At 40.2% G+C, this 19392-nt stretch overlaps 1 protein-coding gene across 12 annotated transcripts in view; it reads left to right on the plus strand.

The window, feature by feature from the left end:
• ARHGEF10 (Rho guanine nucleotide exchange factor 10) overlaps positions 1–19392 on the plus strand; it is a 120934-nt gene that overhangs the window by 55331 nt on the left and 46211 nt on the right. For all 12 annotated transcript variants that reach the window (XM_040550760.1, XM_040550766.1, XM_040550768.1 and 9 more), the window contains 3 exons: positions 219–389; positions 2232–2377; positions 5371–5546. In XM_040550760.1, the coding sequence (XP_040406694.1) occupies positions 219–389; positions 2232–2377; positions 5371–5546 (493 nt within the window). The remainder of the gene's footprint in view (positions 1–218; positions 390–2231; positions 2378–5370; positions 5547–19392) is intronic.

Consider the following 19392-nt stretch of genomic DNA (forward strand, 5'->3'; position numbering starts at 1 on the left):
ATCTTTTCTTTCTTAATAACTATTAAGATATTCAGGAAAATAAGTGATGCACTGTCTGAATATTCATTAGATGTTCATTGGTCTTATTCTTTAGTAGTATTCAGGTATGGAATGTAGCAGTAACTTCTGCACACAAGTCCACAGCACATCCTGTAGTCTTCTGAACTTGAGTTTGGAGTTAATTCTGACTTTTGTTTTCATTTATCATTTCCCTACAGGATATGTTGAAGAACACTAATAAGGGACATCCTGACAGATTACCTCTACAGATGGCTCTTACAGAACTTGAAACACTGGCAGAGAAGTTAAATGAAAGGAAAAGGGACGCAGATCAACGCTGTGAAATAAAACAAATAGCAAAAGCAATGAACGAACGTTATCTGAATAAGGTTAGGAAGTAGAAATGTGTGATGGAAGAGTTGGTATATTATCAGTTTCTGGGTCTTGAACAATATTGAGAATGGACTCTGAAGAGACACCTGCGGGTTTTTCTGTAGTGCTTGACACCATGGGGTTGTTCTAGTGGTAGGTGTGAGATGTGAGTTACCTTCAAGACAGAATGGGTTCACTGGTTTAAACCACTGTGTGCTGGGGTGGGTAAAATGCTGAAATAGCAGTGGCAGTGCTGGTATTTTGTGGCAGTGTAGAAAATAACATTGTTTTCTTTTTCTGTAGCAAGTTTTCATGCAGATCTTCTGCATGAGAAAATTCAACTCTGAGTTTATCCTAGAACCAAGGAATTAGTCCTATGTAAAGGAAGGAACCAGTTTCTTACACAGCAGTGCTTCCAACTGCAGAGTGGTTGGGAGCGTGCTATTGGATGTGTCCAATATCTTTCTTGTTTTGAAGAACACCCCAGTCTGTTTCATTCATATATTTAGATCATATAATAGAAACATTTTTGAAGAACTGCAGAAAACATTCAGTGAGGGGGAAGTAACAATTTTCTTTGTTTGAGTTTGTTAGTAACTATCTGTACTGTAGATATATGTATGCTTATTTGCATCATAAATGCTTCTGTTTTTCCCAATGCTTCAGTTATTGCTTTCATGAAGTTATAGATGATTGTACTTATTCTGGCATGGAGTAATGGCGGCATGCTAAAGGAGTGCAAGGAGTGCTTTTGTTTGTGATTCATAAAAACCCTGGTAGTTTTAAGGACTGAAAGTAGTCAACCAGAACATACTTCTGCTAAGCTATTTATGAAAAAAGGAATACTGAATTTATTGTCATCCTGGCATAATATTTCCATTCTAAGTGCATTAAAGAACGGGTTCAGGTAATTTACTTTCTTTTCTAGTTCTCATACTCCTGCTTTTCGAATTAGCTACTAATGATTATCTACAAATGACTGAAGGAGTTAAAGACACAGAATGTGCCTTTTAGGAGGTGGTCCAGATTTCCTTTTATCAGTTGATAGTGACTGTAAAGTCTTACGTTCTGTACCAGGAGATTTGAGATCTAGCTGCATAGTCACTTCAAATCATTTAGCGCCTTGTGCAACTTGTGACTTAATATTTGCTTATACAGATTTAGACAATGCCATTATACAATGTCAGGCAGGGTGAAACAGGTGGTGAAGGAAATTGATAGATAGGAAATGGGTGCATTGTGGACCATTTTTTCTCTGCCACTATGGAGATGTATTTGACCTGTAAGGAATTGGTTCATGCTTGCACGTAAGGCTGAGTCTCAGCACTTGAAGGAAAATTGCAGGAACAGTTTACATGTCCTGCACCTTTCGTACATGTCATGTTCTTGGCAGTCTGTGGAAATATGCCAGCTGCACTCCTTTGCTGGTTTTGTAAGCCGATGTAGACAGAGAAGCTAAAAGCATTCTTCCACCCACTCTGACTTGCCCCTTTGGGACGACTGGAACCAGGTGTAACGTTTAAATGGACTATGAAAGAAGAGGTGAAGGAAGGAAGTAATGGAAACTGTGGAAGCTATGACTTTTTTTTTTTTTTCATTAGAGGACCTTTATCAGTATGGAAGACTTTCAGAGCAATTACATGTTCCATATGAAGAATGCAAACCCCTGCAGGACATATCCTGGGGTTATATGTTACTGCTGCGGGAAATGAAAAACAAATCAGTAAAGACACTTAATTCATTTGGCAAATTCACTTGTGTGCATTTGTAGTCACATGGCAATATTGCATTTTTGTTGTTGTTCTGGATGTTAGATGTACAATATATAATAGATGGTGATGATTGTTTTTAAACTCTAGCTACTTAGCAGTGGAAACAGATACCTTGTACGGACTGATGATATGGTTGAAACAGTTTACAACGACAAAGGAGAAATTATCAAAACCAAAGAACGGCGACTTTTCATGTTAAATGATGTGCTGATGTGTGCAACAGTGAATATACGGTAAGACTTGATTAATATTTTTTAAATTATCATTCAAGTTTAAGCTGGAAAAAATGACGGTGAAAAGAGTTTTTTTGTTGTTTTGTTTTTACTGTGTCTAATGATCTCTATCAGTTGTCATAATGAATGGACGGCTGGCTTTTATACACTCCTCTAAATTGCCTGCTGATATTTTGAAGTTCCAGAATAAATTTGTGTGTGAGCGTATATATGTGTGTGTGCATATATATATATCTATATCTCTCTCTATATATATATCAGTTGGAAATTGCAGTTAGAAATGTGCTGTGCTGTAGAATTATCAGTGTGCATTAGGGTGGAGTGGAGTGCAGATATACCACTGTAGGATTTTTTTTCCCTTCTTCCTTAAATTCGTGCTGTCACACATCTGTAACTTGACACGATTTGGAAGTTAAAACAAAACCAAAGCTAATGCATGTAGCTAGAAGAAAAAAAAAAAGGAACTCACTAATGAAATTCCAGCTGAGGAAGGGTTTTTATCTCTGAGACCAAACATTGAAGGATTAAAGTTGAGGTGCTTTGAAGAAAGCATTTTTTTTAACATGCCTTCTGTTTTAGTTGGCTGTAGCTATTACTGTTACTATAGCACTGTGTATGCCAAGGTCACACTCACATTCCAATGTTGCTTGTATCATGAATTGCGTTGTGTGTTGGTACATTCTGACGGAGAAAATGTAGACTGTTAAAATCTTCCAAGAACAGCTTTTCTTAAGCGTAATATAAGTTGATATCTTAGTTCGTTGATGAAGTCTGAATGCAGTACATATTTCTGCAGTAGTGTGAATGCTTGGTCTCACGTTAGTGAGCAAGAAGTACGTTTTCTGAAGAGCAGTTATTACACGGCAAAAGCTTATATCCAGTTATCCCAGGAATCACAATTCTTTTCCTTTACAATTTATTCAGTTCCTTAGTAGCTTTTGACCACTTATTTTATCTTTTTCCATGACATCATTGTCTTGGATTTTTTGTAGTTGGCCCTGAAGTGGCAATGTGCACTCTGTTTTCATTTTCCATGTGAAAAGTTCATGATTTTGCCAAGTCTCTGGGTTCCTTGTTAAGTCAACAGCTCCAGTTATCACTAACAGCACTGTTGTTCTTGACATTAACTGTTTTTTCAGTGCAGGAGAAATTACCTTTGTCATGCAAAATATAGTTAGGGACTGAAGGAAATAATATGCTAAATTTCATAGATCACACCAGTATCCAGTTCAGAATTTTGGGTCCAAATGAACTGTATTTGTTTTTGTTTTAGCTGTGTAGAAGTTAGGCATCTAATCTAAGCTAGGCTTCTGTTACAGGGGTGGTTTTCAAACTCAGCTTTGTGCACGCCTACCTATTGATCCCTGGAGGTGTAAACTTCAGAGAATTTACATGTACAGGTAGCAGAACAGCACGTGTCAGCTCAATTTTCTTAATCACCTTTTGTCAATCTTTACCGAAATAGTCAGACATCCCAGGAGCCTGGGAGCCATTGGTTTCAGAACAGTATTCTGTAGCTGACAAAAGACACAATTCTGCAAGTCCATGACCCTCAGAAGGTCCTTCTTCACATGTAGCCTAGATGACCGGCTCAAACTGGAGACCTAACTTTTAAGTAGCAGGAGATGGACAGGGTGGATGCTGTCCCTAGCGACTGAACAGCTGTGTGTTTTCTTTCTTTTTAACTAGATCTAGAGTTCATAAATATTTCCTTAAGTTGTGGTGCTTTTGTTTTTTCTGTTCATTCTTGTCCCTCCTTTGAAACAGAAGTATGACTGTGTGGTGAATAATTATCTGACTAGCTGAACGTTGGTGTCCAGATACTGTTCTCACTAAACACTCAGGGCTGATTTCTCCAAAGCGCTTATTTTGCTTACTTCAGCCGTGCTTTCTGTGAAGGAAACATTCCTGTTTCCTTTAATATCTCTTCTGTGCTTGATAGTAGATGTTTGTTACATATGCTTGAATGTGTGAATAACAGAATGAAAGAAACAAAGGAAAAGGAGCCAGTGAATACCATTTCTATTTCAAGTAAGCTTCCTCAGCGTGCTGTTTCCTCTGAAATGCCTGTTGTGATATACACTTCCGTGAGCAGCAGCTCACACGTAGATTCCTCTTAGAAACCACAGCAATTGCAAAAGGTCTGCTGTAAAGAACATCCTGGGCTTTGGACTTTGCAGAAATGTTGGCTTGTCAGCATTTGAGAGGTTGCATTGACCTTCCTCCTCCTGGTAGTCATTTGAAGTTCCCGTCATCCAGGCTTTCCTGAATGTAGCAGTTACTGCTTTTTAGCACTGTTTCAAGTACTGTCCTAAAAGATGGTACAAGCAAAAAGAATTAGGAAAAAGTGGAGCCATAGTATCATCCTAAGGACTTCTATTAGGATGGCAAGATGCGCATTGATTTTAAAAGATCATAGAATCACAGAATGGCTTGGGTTGGAAGGGACCTCAAAGATCATCTAGTTCCAACCCCCTTTCCATGGGCAGGGACACCACCCACTAGATCAGGTTGCCCAGGGCCTCATCCAACCTGGCCTTGAAGGCCTCCAGGGATGGGGCATCCACAACCTCTCTGGGCAACCTGTTCCAGTGAACCACCATCTGAGTGAAGAAATTCCTCCTAACCTCTAATCTAAATTTCCCCTTTCAGTTTAAAACCATTCCCCCTTGTTTCGTCATTATCTGATTAAGCAAAGAGTTGCTCTCCATCTTTTTTATAAGTCCCCTTTACATACTGAAAAGCTGCAATGATAGAAATGTAGGGTCTGTTGTGGGGCAGTCCTATGCTGTCTGTAAACAGGATTATCTGCACCTGCGTAGCTATCTTTGTACTCGCAGCAAAGGTCGGTCACAAAGTCATCCTGATGCATGTATTTCTTTAAAGTTTTGCACAGTACTCAGTCTGCTAAGCAGCAGATTTTCTGAATTAATAAATAGAATGCCATAAAACATGTTGACATGTCACAGCAATAATTTGTGTGTATCTTCCAGCTCATCCTATGAAAGCAGTGGCACTGTGACAACTGGCCAGAGGTATTTATTAAAATGGAGCGTACCACTGGGACAAGTGGAAGTCATAGAGTATGGCAGCAGTGAGGGCCAAGGAGAGAACTGCAGGTTTCCACCCCAGCACTCTGCTGAAAATGTCATCATTAACTCTAAGCCAAGTAAGTGACAGCTGTTACACATTTACAGATTTCATTTTTTTGTTAAAATACGTATGTCAATTACAGCAGGCTACAGAATACAAAGCATTTGGTGCATGAAGAATTCTGTAACATGGACAGAAACATAACCTCTTCCTTTGGAAACTGAGAATCCATCAGGTGATAAGACAATCTCTTGCCTTGCAACATGAATTACTTGTGTTTGTCCTATTTCGGAGTTTTATGCATGAATGCATAAACAATTCTAGAAGTTTAAAGCATGAATGTGTATGGACATGCAGAAAATTTTTCTTGGTGTGGTATGGCAGTTATCCAGTGGTAGCTAGTTGTACAAATGTTCTTATCCCATAGTTAAAGTGAGGAATTTGTCTTCAGTAAAAAGATGACAAGCCACCCTGTTGCTGTGGCATAAGAGTCTGGCCACAAGTGGTTACTGAAGGACAGAAGATACTTCTCTGACGTCTATAGTATCCTGCCCTTCGAGCACAGTAGCAAGTTCTTCGAGGAAGAAAAAGCAAGCACTGTAATATTTTGATGAATGTTTTTGAAAAAATATGCCAATGGGTAACTTCCTCTCAGCCCCGACCTCTCTCCAAAAATGACCTAAGGCTCTGAAGTTTGCAGGTCCTTTCTGTGCTTATTAATCCCTCCTACAAGCTTGCCAACTGCCCTCAAGAGATGTATGAATTTCAAGAGTTTACTCAGTAGCTAGCCTTTTATATAGAATGAATTATATTTATATATTTTTTCTAAATACTGTATTTGTAAGCATATTTAATATATCTAGACTGTGAACTGCGTTAATGGATTGTAATTTAGCTTGGTTTCAGTGCTAGCTCTGGGCATTATTTCACACTACGTTTATTTAATATTGCACTCTTGGCCTCATGAATTTTTCCATAGTTGTGCTGTAAGGAGACATAAATAGTATGCTTCAGAACTGAGGTGTGGCTGCAGCATTTAATACCCCCCTTATTCTCAATGACAGTGTCAGGCCTTTTTGCTCCTCCCTTTGTAAATAGCCTAAGAACATTTTTATAGGTATTTATGACTCTCTTTCAAGGACAACCTCATTCTTTAAACTCCTTTAAAACGTTAATGGTCTGTTTAGGCAACGAGATTAGAGCTCTTAAACTATAGATTAACAGGTGCTGTATACATGACCCCAAGAGGAGTGAGTACAAGGGAGCATATAACTTAGAATTGGGGCTCCCCTCATAAGAGTATGTAGGTGGAACAGCTTAGTGAATATTACTAGTGCAACTTTATGCAGCAACTTCATAATTGATTATATCAAGTCCTTGCCTGTCAACAAGATCACATAGGGAAGTGGAGGATGAAGGGAGAAAGAAAAAACCCTTACCCGAACTATCCTGTAGAACCTACTTGAATTTCTTGGTTTTTAGGTTTGTTTCATGATGTGTGGTAACATCATAAAAAAAAAAAAAGGACTTTGTACATCATTTGTAGTCTCAAACTTTAAATTAAATTTAAATGGTACTCAATAGATAAAAGGCAAGGTGAATTTACTGTTTGCTTACTAAGCTCTGATCACTGCATTAATTCAGTCTTCTAATAAAAAGGATTGAAAGGTAATAATTAAAAAGTTTATGAAGGATACTGGTTATATAAATGAATAAATCTCTCAACTTTAATCAAGCATTTCTCTGAAATGATCCAACTAAATCAATTATAATCAGTCATGAAAGAGATGAGCTTAGCTTTGCTATTTGCATATAGTGCTGTGTCAGCACTAGCTGTTACTCTGAATGCAGACTTGTCCGAAATGACCTGTATAGACAAGTTTGAAGAGATGCTTAATTGTGTTAGTTTTTCTGTAGAGGTGCTCTCTTAGTTCCAGTTTTCTTGGCTGCAGAAGATTAAAGAAGCTCAGAAAATATACTTGTTGCAGAGAGAAGGGATTGGTAAGACTGTAGCGCTTCACTGTTGCTTATTTGTACCTACCAAGATACCGTATTTTATATTTGATGATGACGCATCATCATTGTAGTCTTGTATTATAGCTTATCATTTTGGTCTTGCATAGTCAGTGAAATTTTTTGGGTGTTTAACACAAACGGCAAAGCATTACTGGCAAAATATTCAATCATTGCTTGCCTGAAAATACATCACTTTGTAGTCATTATAAAGTTATGTTATGTTTCCCTCTGGTTTTGAAGTATACCAAGAAACTGCTGTGGCTTCATAGAACGTGATTTTAATCTGTCCAAGAGCAAGACAGCCTAAATATCTAACGATCAAGAGCAATTTGGGATGCTACAGGCAAAATCCTGGCTTCCATGAAGTAGAACCATGTGTAGGTCTGTGTTTTCACCTCGCGTTTCTCTGTGTGGAAACTGGAGAAGTGCAGAATAATGATGATTCTGTGTAAAAGCAATAGGGGGTCACCTCTTCCATTTCTGGAGAACTGAGAAAAGAAGGTTTGTGTCTGCATCTCCTAGTGTAATATTTAACACTAGGTTAAATATTTCTCCCATTTAGCTTTAGTACTGTTCTAAGTAGAAAAACAAAGGTTGTGGGAACATTGTTTTCAGTTAGCAAAATCATAAATTTGCAGTTTTCTACTCAGTTCTGCTTTGTGTACCAGTCGTTTGTCTTTGAATTTTAGAGGAGAATCCATTTAGGGCTGTTCAGTTAAACTTTTTTTTTTTCCAAGGCTTTCTTGTCTCTTGCCAAGAGATACTGTGTGGCCTGAGGGTGTGTGTGGGGAAAGCAGAAAAAAAAATTCTGAGCTTGTCCTGCTATGATCCTTCTGTCTTTGATGTGCTTTTGCCTTATTCCTGTTATTCTCCCCTAGCACCATAAGTAGATTATGAGGTCTTTTAATTATGAACATGGAGAAAGATTGAAGTCTCAGCTGTTTGGCAGATTCCTTATATTTGTACAGTACTTGATATTGTTTTGTCATGGAGTACAATTATAACTTGTTTGCTTCCTGTAACAATATTTAAAGCACAAACCATTTCATATTCTCAGTTTTCAGGAAAAACAATCAAAAAAAAACAACATCATGTTTATGGGGATCTCATTTCTTTGACTGAATCAGGCAGAGTCTTGTTCCCTGTGTTGGAGTTAGTCTTTGAAAGTCTGTGAGTGTAAGCCTCTGGCACCCCGACCAGATGGTTCCTGGAGAAATAGCTACCTTAACTTTGTGTGCCAAAGAGGTCTGATGTGTTGATTCTCTTCAGTGGAACCATTTGCAGCAGGATGCAAGATGAAGTTCTTCCACAGTAAATCCACATACTGTTTGTGGTAGGCTGTTGCGATTCTCCTCTACTTCCCAATCCTTTTAATGGCGTTGGTTCATGCGAAGAAGCATAGACACATTTACAGTGTTGAAAAATTGAATTAATTTGGAAAAAAATGAATGTTGTTGTCATGAACAGGAAGTTTTGATTCACTTGTGCTGGAAGAATTGTGTTTCATAACAGATTTCAGTAATTGGTATTTGAAGTATGTTTTAGGTGGTTATGAGAGCATTTGATTTGTTTTTATGGTAAGATATGGAAGATGCTATAATGCTAGGTGAGGTTGTGAAGTGCAAGAAACAAGAACTGTGATTCAGGACCCAAAAGGAACTTGGCAAAGGGATTGTGTAATGTGAGGAGAACCCTAGGTAATAAATGGTTGAAAAGCTCAGAAGAAGAGACACTTACCTTAATTACACATCTTCAATACTTAATGTCAATTAGTGAATTCCATTCTTCCATACAGTTCTGTTGATACGTGCATTGACTTCACCTCCTCTATCTGCACTACTGATAGTGACAGATTCAACGTTCACATCTGGACTACTAGTTTGATTTGGTTTGGTTTCCCTTTCTTTTTCTGCTTGCTTTTGTCCAAGACAGGTATGTGCTTATTATGGTCCTGAGGGAACGAACATCAAGTTTAAGGGCTCCTGAATGTTAATATTTGCTCCGTCTGTTTGTAGGTGAGTCTTACTGTTCTGTGCGTTGGTTTCCTCACCTATAAAATGATCTGTAGTCTGGGTGGGAGGCCTAAGCAGTCAAAGTATCTCAGGCATGTAATGCATCTTGTGGAAATCTAATGGAGACCACAGTTCACTTAAAACCAACCACAGGTAAATCAATATCTTTGATAATTGTATTATCTCATAGAAGAATGGAAAAAGTAATCCAAGGCTATTCAAGTACCAGGTATTGCTAACCTGAATTTCTGTCTTTTTTTTTTTTTAATGTTCTAAGCATCTAAAGCAATCAATAGATTTGTTCTGCCATCTTTTTTCACCGTTATATGCTGCTTTATCCTGAATGATCCTTAGTAGTTGAAAGGATTTACCTATTGGCTATTTCCTTGTTTTCATGTTTATTAGATTTTTTTTCTGTTGGCTTTTGATGAAGTTTACTGCAGTGTTGTATCCTAATGAATGATACTCATTCAATCAAAAAGGAAAAGCCAACTGAATTTATAGAAAGAGGGTGGCAGGTAAGTTAAATACTACTTATATTCGTGTGATGAAAAAGAGGGTGGGTGAAAGAGCAGTGAACACAGCTTGTTTTTTAATCCAGTCCTAAATATGTCTCCAAAAGTTATAAAAATATGGTCAAAGGCAAAATTTTAACTTCTCATTAAAATGTAATGTGTTCCACTCTAGAAGAATGAGAAGTTGACCTTCACTTGCAAATCACCCTTCTGTAAATAGAATCACTGAAAAAATATATTTCACAGCTCTTTAAAGGGGTATATAGGAATGATAGGTAAATATACTCTCCAGAGTTTGTTTCTTAGACCCCAGCATGTATTTTTATGAGTTTGCAGTTTCTGCGGACTGTTGACGGGTGGTGAAATGTGGGTTCTGTGCTGAGATGAATTTCTGTTTGGTGCTGCAGTGACCGCGACCACCCTGAGTTGTCTGTTTACTGATGCTCAGGGCAGCTCAAGAACAAACAGCGTGAGCCGTAAAAGTTTTACACAGTGTTTTATTTAAGAAGACTGCACTGTAAAGGCTCAGAAGCAAAGAGAGAGGCCTAAACATACTGCCATCACTGAGTGAGAAGCCTGTGCCTGTCAGCAGCATCTTGGCTTTCTGCTGCTAGTCGTGTTCATTAGGAGTGATATACAGCATAGGCTATTACTTAAGCAGAGAACCATTTAATTTTAACCATATGGCTAAAAGCTGAAAGAGAAAATGAGCAAGACCCATCTGTACAATATATATCATGCAGTGATGAGTGTGGGAGATAACAGTAAAAAGAAAGAAATGATTTAGCACGTTTGAGTTTATGGCAGAGTTTTAATTTTTTTTTGTTTGTTTCACAGGTTTTCAGTTCATAGCAAAAACCAAACCTCAGCTTTGCTAAATTGTGTTTTTTCTGCTTTCCTGATCAGTCTCTGGATAAATTTGTACTCCATTTCTGCTTGCTTATGGTCTTGATCTCTGTTGTTTTTGTTTGTTGTCAAGTGTAACACAACACTGAAGTGCAGACGTGATTCTTCTGCGTTTCCTTCTGCTTTATGCAGTCAGTTCATGTAGGTCTCCAAGTGTTACCAGGGAAACAGGTAGGGGTGCTTGATGGGCTACAGCGTGTGAGCACTTGTGTTTCTGTCAGTGTCTTCTTACTCAATGGAAGAACAGTTTTCCTCAAAACCAGAAATAATGCTGCTGTAAAAGCCATTGCCAATGAAACTGACTTTTGCTGCTTTGTCTAATGAGAAATGTGGAGTTAGGGGAGGAAAATAGTAGGAAGGAAATAAAGCTGCTTTGTCATCACTTTCAGGCTAAACAATTGTAATACATTATTTAATACTCAGTCTTGCTTACTCTGGACATTGCATCAACTCTAGCGTTGGTGATAAGGTTTTAAAATGATGATAATGGTATGAATTGCTAGGTGACCTAACTTCCATCTCTGGGATGTATGTATGGACTAACAATGTAAATCTTTGTTTCAAAACTAGTGAAAATAATCTGTATACTAAAGTAACGTAACATGTTCATAAATGTGAACTATTGTTAATATATGTGAACAAAAGACCAGAGATTTTAAATAAATCTCACTCCAAACACAGTCTGTTCAGCCAAGCAAACCTAGAGACATTACATAGTTCACTGGTTAAGCAGATACGTGTTTTCAACTGGTGGATTATGCGTAGATTAAATTAGGTGTTACATTTTTATCTCACCCACTTAAGAAGAGACTTTTTTTTTTGCTTTTCATACGCTTTTTAGTGGTTGTAGGGCTTTGACATTCAGCACACAGAAACCTTTTCCTGGCTTGGCAGAGGTCTTATTCACATCTTGACACAGAGTAGTAAAATGAGTAGAAACTATGAGCAAACGAGTATGAAAAAAGGAGGTTGAGCTCCCTCACAGTACAATTTCCACACGAGTTATAGATATTCTAGTCTGAAATTCAGTGGAAACCACTGGCAGGTTGGCCAGCATACGGTCCCTTGCAGACCTATCTCAAGATCGTTCGTTGCAGTACTATAATCATGGAAGTACATTCAGACGTGCACTTTCACTGCCTGTTCACGTCGTTATTTATCTTCTCACATCTAGTTGTGGTAGTTTCACCCTGATGGGCAGCTGAGCTGATTCACCGTACTGCTCTCACTCTTTCTAAAACAAATGAGGGAAGAAAATGCAATGAAAAGGGCTCAAGGGTTGAGATAAGGGCAAGGGAGATTGCTCACCAATTACTGTCACAGACAAAACAGACTCAGCACAGGGAGATAAGTGTAATTTATTGCCTATTGATAGCAGACTAGAACAGTGACAAACCAAATATCAAACCAAAACCACATTCCCCCTATCTACCCTCTTCTACCTCTTCCCTGTGAGCAGTGCAGAGGAAGAGTAATGGGGGCTGTGGTCAGTCCCTAATGTTTCGTCTCCTCCACTCCTTCACGGTCACTCGCTGCCCCTGCTCCATGTGGGGTCCCTCCCACGGGATGCCGTCCTTCTCCAACTGAGCCTGTGGGGGCTGCCCACAGGCTGCAGCTCTTCAAGAACTGTTCCCACATGGCTCCGTACCACAGGGTCCATCCCCCAGGAGCAAACTGCTCCAGCACGAGTCCCCCACAGGCGGCAGCTCCCCCCAGACCCCCTGCTCCTGCGTGGGCTCCTCTCCACGGGCTGCAGCTCCAGCCCGGGGCCTGCTCCTGCGGGGGCTCTCCATGTGCCGCAGCCTCCTCCAGGCCACATCCACCTGCTCCACCGGGGGCTTCTCCATGGGCTGCAGCGTGGAGATCTGCTCCATGTGGGACCCATGGGCTGCAGGGGGACAGCCTGCTCCACCAGGGGCCTCTCCACAGGCCGCAGGGGAACTTGTGCTGCGTGCCTGGAGCACCTCCTGCCCTCCTTCTGCACTGACCTTGGGGGCTGCAGGGCTGCTTCTCTCACGTTTTCACACTCGTCTCTCCCAGCTGCAGTTGCACAGCAGTTTTTTTTCCCCCTTTCTTCAGTCTGCTCTCCCAGAGGCCCACCCCATGTCGCTCCCTGGCTCAGCTCTGGCCAGCAGCGGGTCCCTTTTGGAGCCGGCTGGAGCTGGCTCTGATCTGACGTGGGGCAGCTATTGGGCTCTGCTCACAGAGACCACCCCTGCAGCACCCATGCTTCCAAAGTTCTGGCAAGTAAGCCCAATACACCAGTTCCTCTCATATCCTTTATACCCATGCAGTCACGCTCCAGAGGCTCCGTGCAGCTTTGCTCTCTTCTTAGGAGGTGGAGGCTTCCAGCTTACTTCTGCCCTCCCTTTGGACCCTGCAGGAGGAAAGGGTGAGGAAAGAGCTGTTGCACCTCTTTGCTTTCATTCTACAGTCTCTTTGCTTGCAGGATTTTTTTTTCCTCATAGAAACAGAGGCAGAAACTTGAGGTGCTCTGACCTGCACCTGCAGTCAGTAGGCGGCCCAGGAAGGCACTTTGCAGCTGTCTCCCAGTGTGCTGCAGAGGAACTGGGCTGCGGGCTGAATGTCATCTATCAGTCGTCCTGTTTCCCTCCCTCCTCTTCCCTACTGGCAGAGCTGTTCCTGTCACTAGGAAAAATATTTATGGTGTTTTACCTCTAAAATTCCCTGCACTGTCAAGATTAGCTGAAGTTTAATGTAATCCCTAAACCGTGCTCACAGTGTGTGAGCTACTTCTCACCCTCTTAAAAAGCTTTGCTTGTTGTTCTTGCATAATTTTACTCATGAATGGTATAGCACTATAAATTGCTTGCATTTAATACCTTGCACAGTGTTTGCAGTTGCAAGCTGTTGATTTTATGTGCACATTACTCAAGCTGTGTGAATAAGCACTTTTGTGGTTGGACAGTAATTTTTGTGTGACCTAGTTCTTTGGTGTTCAGATCTGATAGATTGAGCATGTATTGAGGCAGGTCTCAGCACTCATGCAGTTACCACTTAAGAGCTGACAGGGATGCAAAGCATGTTAAAAATACTTGTCAGAATGAAGACTTGGGAGATTTGTTTTCCAGTTCTGTTTTATGTATACTGGGTGGCTCTGGGGACTTGGTTCTTTATTCAGTGAGAATAAATACATTAAAGAATTTTAGAAACTCAGATTATCATATTCAGTAATTTAGCTCTGAGAAATTACCTGTAGGTGCTTACATGATTAAAGTGCAGTTAAGATTTCTTCCTTTGCAGAGGTTAGCTTGAATAATGTCTCCTCGTGTTTATGATAATGCTCTTCATGGTGGTTGATGATGATGGTCTGTCCTGACAGTACTGGTAATTAGGTTTGCTTACCCCATGTCTGAATTTAATAGTTTATGTTCTACTGATCTCAGGGTGTTATTGCTTGTCACTTAATACTATGTATATGTTTGTGCTGCTTCTTCCCTGTACTAGGTTGTTAATAATGTTAATAAACCTTATTTAGGGTTGTGCTGAAAAGCTACGTTGAGTACAGCTGCTCGCCCTTTCGTTGATGGCTGCCAGCTAAGCTTTTGTTTCTTGAGATCATTCCTCATTTCCTATTTGCTTCAACTTCCCAACCTAGAGACCAACACTACCCTGTAAATATTTATTTAGTTTGGATCTGAGAATTTTATGAAACCTAGGGTGAACTAGGTTTGAGCAACAGTCAGTGGCTTAGGTTTTTCAGGGGCATACAACTGTTGAGATCATGAGTTTGATTTGGCATGAAGGAACAAATGGGATCAAGATAAAATTCTGCTTTTCTTTTACAAACTTCAAATTTATCTTTAGGCAAGTTTGTCTTCAGATTCCCTCCCTGAAGCTGGGTTTTGGTTCCCAAGACTACTTTTTGGGTATTTTACTGGAATTTCAGTTGGCTATTAAAACACTCGTGAAAGAAAAAACAGAAAACAAACCCTACACACATGCTTTCCTGAGGTGCCTATGGAAACAGGAACAATGTGTGTAAGCAAGTCGAAAGACACAAATAGGAGTGGTGCTGTGTGGGAGCTGTCAAGTACTCTGCTTACATAACAGCGTGTGCAGGAAGCTTGTAGTTCAGCATCTAAAAATCAGATCTCATCTGCTTTGTCACCGGCTTTAACGTTTGTGAAGAATTTTCAGACAGGACAGTGCTAAGGAGGCACTTCCCTTGTGTGCAGCTGCTGAGCTCATTTGTCATGTTCTGTACAGGGGGCAGGTTTAGGAGCAGCGGTGCAGTTGTCTTCACCCACCTTCCAGTGAAAGCTAAGTGTTTAATGACAAAGGTTTTTGCAAAGGGAAGGGTTGTACTATTTAGCAATGGGCATTAGTATTAATTGCTAAATGAATGACAATATTCCCAGTATTCGTAATCTTTTTGCCAACTCCGTTGATCAGTTCTCAAACAGATGGCTTATGTCTGTGCCTCCTTAGCTCTAGCTCTTAGCTAGAGCTAAGGAGGCACTATTTTACTTCTGATGTGATTCTCTCTCCATTCTTGTCCATCTTGAAGGTTGGCCATCAAGAACTGAGCAATGTGATGCTCTCAGCCCACTGTTCCTTTATGAGAAATCAGTGAAAAATTTTCCAGGATAGTCACAAAGTCACATTTAAAACAAAACAGTGGGACAGTTCTGATAGCACTGAAATAGTTTTAAATATATTATTGCTACATCATCATCGTTAACATGTTCAGGCTAAACTGTCTCAGACATCTGTCCAGTTTATTATGAGGTGATCAAGAACTCATCTGTTATCGTGATGATTTGCTTTCCAGCCCAGTGCACAAATTTCTCAGTGTTAATGTAGACTTAAATGTTGTGGAAGAGGCCTATTTTTTATTATTTGTTCTGAGTGCATGGTTCTATACGATTACCAGTTTGTTATGCCTTCCTCAGACACAGCAACTTTTAAAGTTACCTCCCACATATATAACTTCTCCTCAGATCCCAGATGATTTTTATGCTCAAGATGAGGATTGAATCTTTTCCAAATTTCTTTCCTTCATAACACTTGACGTTTCGGTATGCTGCCTGGATACACACAGATGGCTCAGTGGGAGGAAGCAATTTGAGTGCAGTCAGCCTCAAAGACCAAATCACAAATGGCAAGTCAGATTTGGGATTTATCAGCCTTTCAGCGTAGTCTGTAAATCTGGCACGTTCTTCAAGTGTACCATTAACTTTGTGTTGCCCCTCAATAAAGCTGCAACTATAGTTGGGAAAATAGCCTTTCTCTGGCTTTGTTGTGTGAGTATTCATGAACTTCCATTCTGTATCCTGCATAGTCTGACTTCAGGGCTCTGCATCTATCAGTTGAAGTAATCTCTCTCAGGACCTTGAATTTCTCTGATGCATCAGTTCTCAATTCATGTCTATGTGTTGTGTTTTTTTCAAAGCACATTGTATTGGTGTGTTGTGGGTTTTGAACCACACAGGGGAAAAGGTCATTACTATAATCGTACTCAAAGCAGATCTTGTCAATATCGGTTACTCTGCAGTAAAAGAGGTACTCAGGAGTTGGACTCGATGATCCTTGTGGGTCCCTTCCAGCTCGGGATGTTCTGTGATTCTGTGTGTATCTGTTAACCATCTTTGGCTTAATATGACACACGGTTCAGGAACATTTTCAAGAATACTTGTAATTTTGAGACTATACTTAATGAAGCTTTTATTTTATTTATATGCCATTTGGATTTATGTGATATTACTTTGAAAAATCCCCCTAACTAGCAATTAAACAGGAGTTTGGAATTGGAAAGGACCACCTGAGCCATTATGTCTGCTTACCCAGTCATTGATGTTTAATTTATAGGTATCTGCATCTACTCTAGGCTTTGTAACTTTTTTTTTTCCCCATTTAGCAGCATAAATCTGTCATAAATTAGTAAGTCACAATTGAGAATCAGAACACAGCAGAAGCTTGTGGAAGAACGCGTACAAGTAACACATCACCACACTAAATAAATCTGTCCCTTAGTAATTCTTTGAGAGCCAGAATGGGGCGTGCTCCGTTCGGGATTAAAATACCCAATATGCTCGTGGTGCCCGTGAGAATTGAAAATTTAGAGGAACCGCATAGACGGCGATCCCCAGGGAGCGGCTGCACCGCCGGTACCCATTAAGGCAGCTGCTGCTGTGCTGGCTGCGCGCTGGAAGAGCTGCAGCTGCTGGCTCTGCTCCCGAGGCAAACAGCGTGCGGCCAGAGCTCTGCCGTGCCGTGCACAGGGGGCAGACAGGGCTTGTGGCAGGAAGGTCGGCTGCTTTGGAAAGGGAAAACCTCCAATGCTGCGAGAGTTGTGAATTCAGCTCCTGTTTCCTCTTGGTCCCAAAGCGTGGCAGAGATCCTCTAAATAAAGATGGTAAGGGATTGTTTCCCCCTCTGCCCACACCCAAGACACTTCTACGTGTGTATTTATGCACAACCTTCCAAATCCTAATTTTGCCTGAGCCAAACTAAGCAGACTTTAACCACACCCAGGGAGTTTCCTGCAGGCTTTGTAAATGGCTTGATGTAAATGGGCTAAAATAGCTTCTGCTACAGTTACAAGAATTACTGCAGATCAGGCAAAACTGATGAGTTTAAAGCTGTGGTCTTGAGCATCAGACTGAGATGTGAGCAGGTAGAAGTGTTTAGTATTATATTCAAATCACAGAATATCCCGAGTTGGAAGGGACCCTAAAGGACCATTGAGTCCAACTCCTTAGACTCCATATCTGTATGTGGGCTATATCTCAACTAATGATCAGTTGCTTTAATAAAGCATTCCTGCCACCCCGGTTTTACTTAGAGTAAAAATTAATTTAAATGTTAACCTCCTTTCTTCCCTCTAAAATAAGTGGCAGGTTTTTCCCTTAAATCTGTCCTGAATATTATTTCAAAATAATGCTGAGCAAGGAGCGTGATTTTTTTTTTTGCATGAATTCCTGGTTGTTGGCATTAAACTTGCCTGTTGCAGGGAGGCACGAATTCCTCTGGTAAGATCTTAGCAACAGAGGAGTTGATGAAAAAAATTCCTGCTAACTTGCATGTGGCCAAGGTTTCACTCTTGGTCTGTAGGCGGAATGCAGAAAGCTTTGCCTCCGAAGCCATACACAGGGTTATTGGCTACAGCACATGACATTTTCTCCTAACTCCATTCTGCATAACACGTAGGATGTGTACAGCTGGGAAGAACTTTCTCTAGATTCCTGCTTTTTTCCACATTGGGAAAAAAAAATTGTTTTGGAACTTGATAATTAGCAAGAGTGGCTTAGAAATGGGAAGGAAATGACTTTATCGTTTGTAAAACTTTTCAAAGTACAAAAAAACACCCCCACACAACAGCGTATCATCTGCTTTGGAATGAAGCCAAGAGTTTATCTGTGCTCTCTGTGGAAAAAAGAAAGAGCAAACACCCACCCAAACCAGCCAACAATCTAACAGTCAGGGAACATGTGGAGGCTGAAGTGGGCAAACCTTTGGCTCTGACCTGAGAAACACATCTGATGAACAGACTGCAGTGCTCCCCACCACGGTCACCATCTCCTTCACCCAGGAAAAACACTCAGACAACTCTCAGCTAAATCAACTGATAGTTAAAACATTGTTAGCCACCAAGGATTCAAGTAAGCTAATCCTATTTTAAAATTCATTATGAGTAACCCTTACAGGACCTGATTCAGAGATGAAGTTGCTGTAACTTGTAACTTAATATCTAGGCACAAATCAAGTGGTAAATTCTGAGAAAATTCTTTTCTGAAGTATATATTGTTAATGATCTCAGTTATTTTTCCCTGTTTCAGTTTGTGCCTACTAAGGACCTTCAGGGAGAAGCGATGATAGCCATGTCTATTGATCTCTTCCTTGGCTGACCATTAAAATTTCTTCTTAATGTGACCATTTGTCATGCATGAATATCAGAGGATGGAGTCAGGCTCTCTTTAATTATTGATTGGTTTGGTTTTTGGCTTTCTTTTCTGTGCTAAGAACTTGGTCTTTAATGAATGAGCCTAAACTGACTTCCGTTTGGCTTTTCTAAATGGCATCATTTCATATGCCAGGTTAGTTTATTTGTGTTGACATTCTCATTGCTTCCTTTTAAATCTTGATTTATTAAAATTGTATAAAATATGCATGATCCAAACAAAATAGATGACAAATAGTGAAGGGAATTGAAGCTTTATTACTCTTAATGCTGGAACTAGGATATCTATAAAAGCATTTGAAGGTCCAGGAAGAGGACTGGAGAGGACAGCTGCTTCCAGGTGTGGTGGATGTATATGCTACACAAGGGAAGTCAGTCAGTGTAAGTAGTTAAAGCTTGCTTTATGGCCTCAGTTGAAGACTATGGCACAAAGTCCTGCAGTATCTAAGAGCTGCCAGATTGCTTGCTTGCTGCCTGATTTGTTGCAGGTTAGTGTCCTGTCTCTGACCTGCTTTCGGTAATAAAACGAAATCTCAGGTAACTCTGTCT

This window comes from Cygnus olor, chromosome 3, assembly GCF_009769625.2.
Source record: "Cygnus olor isolate bCygOlo1 chromosome 3, bCygOlo1.pri.v2, whole genome shotgun sequence".
Taxonomy (NCBI): Eukaryota; Metazoa; Chordata; class Aves; order Anseriformes; family Anatidae; genus Cygnus; species Cygnus olor.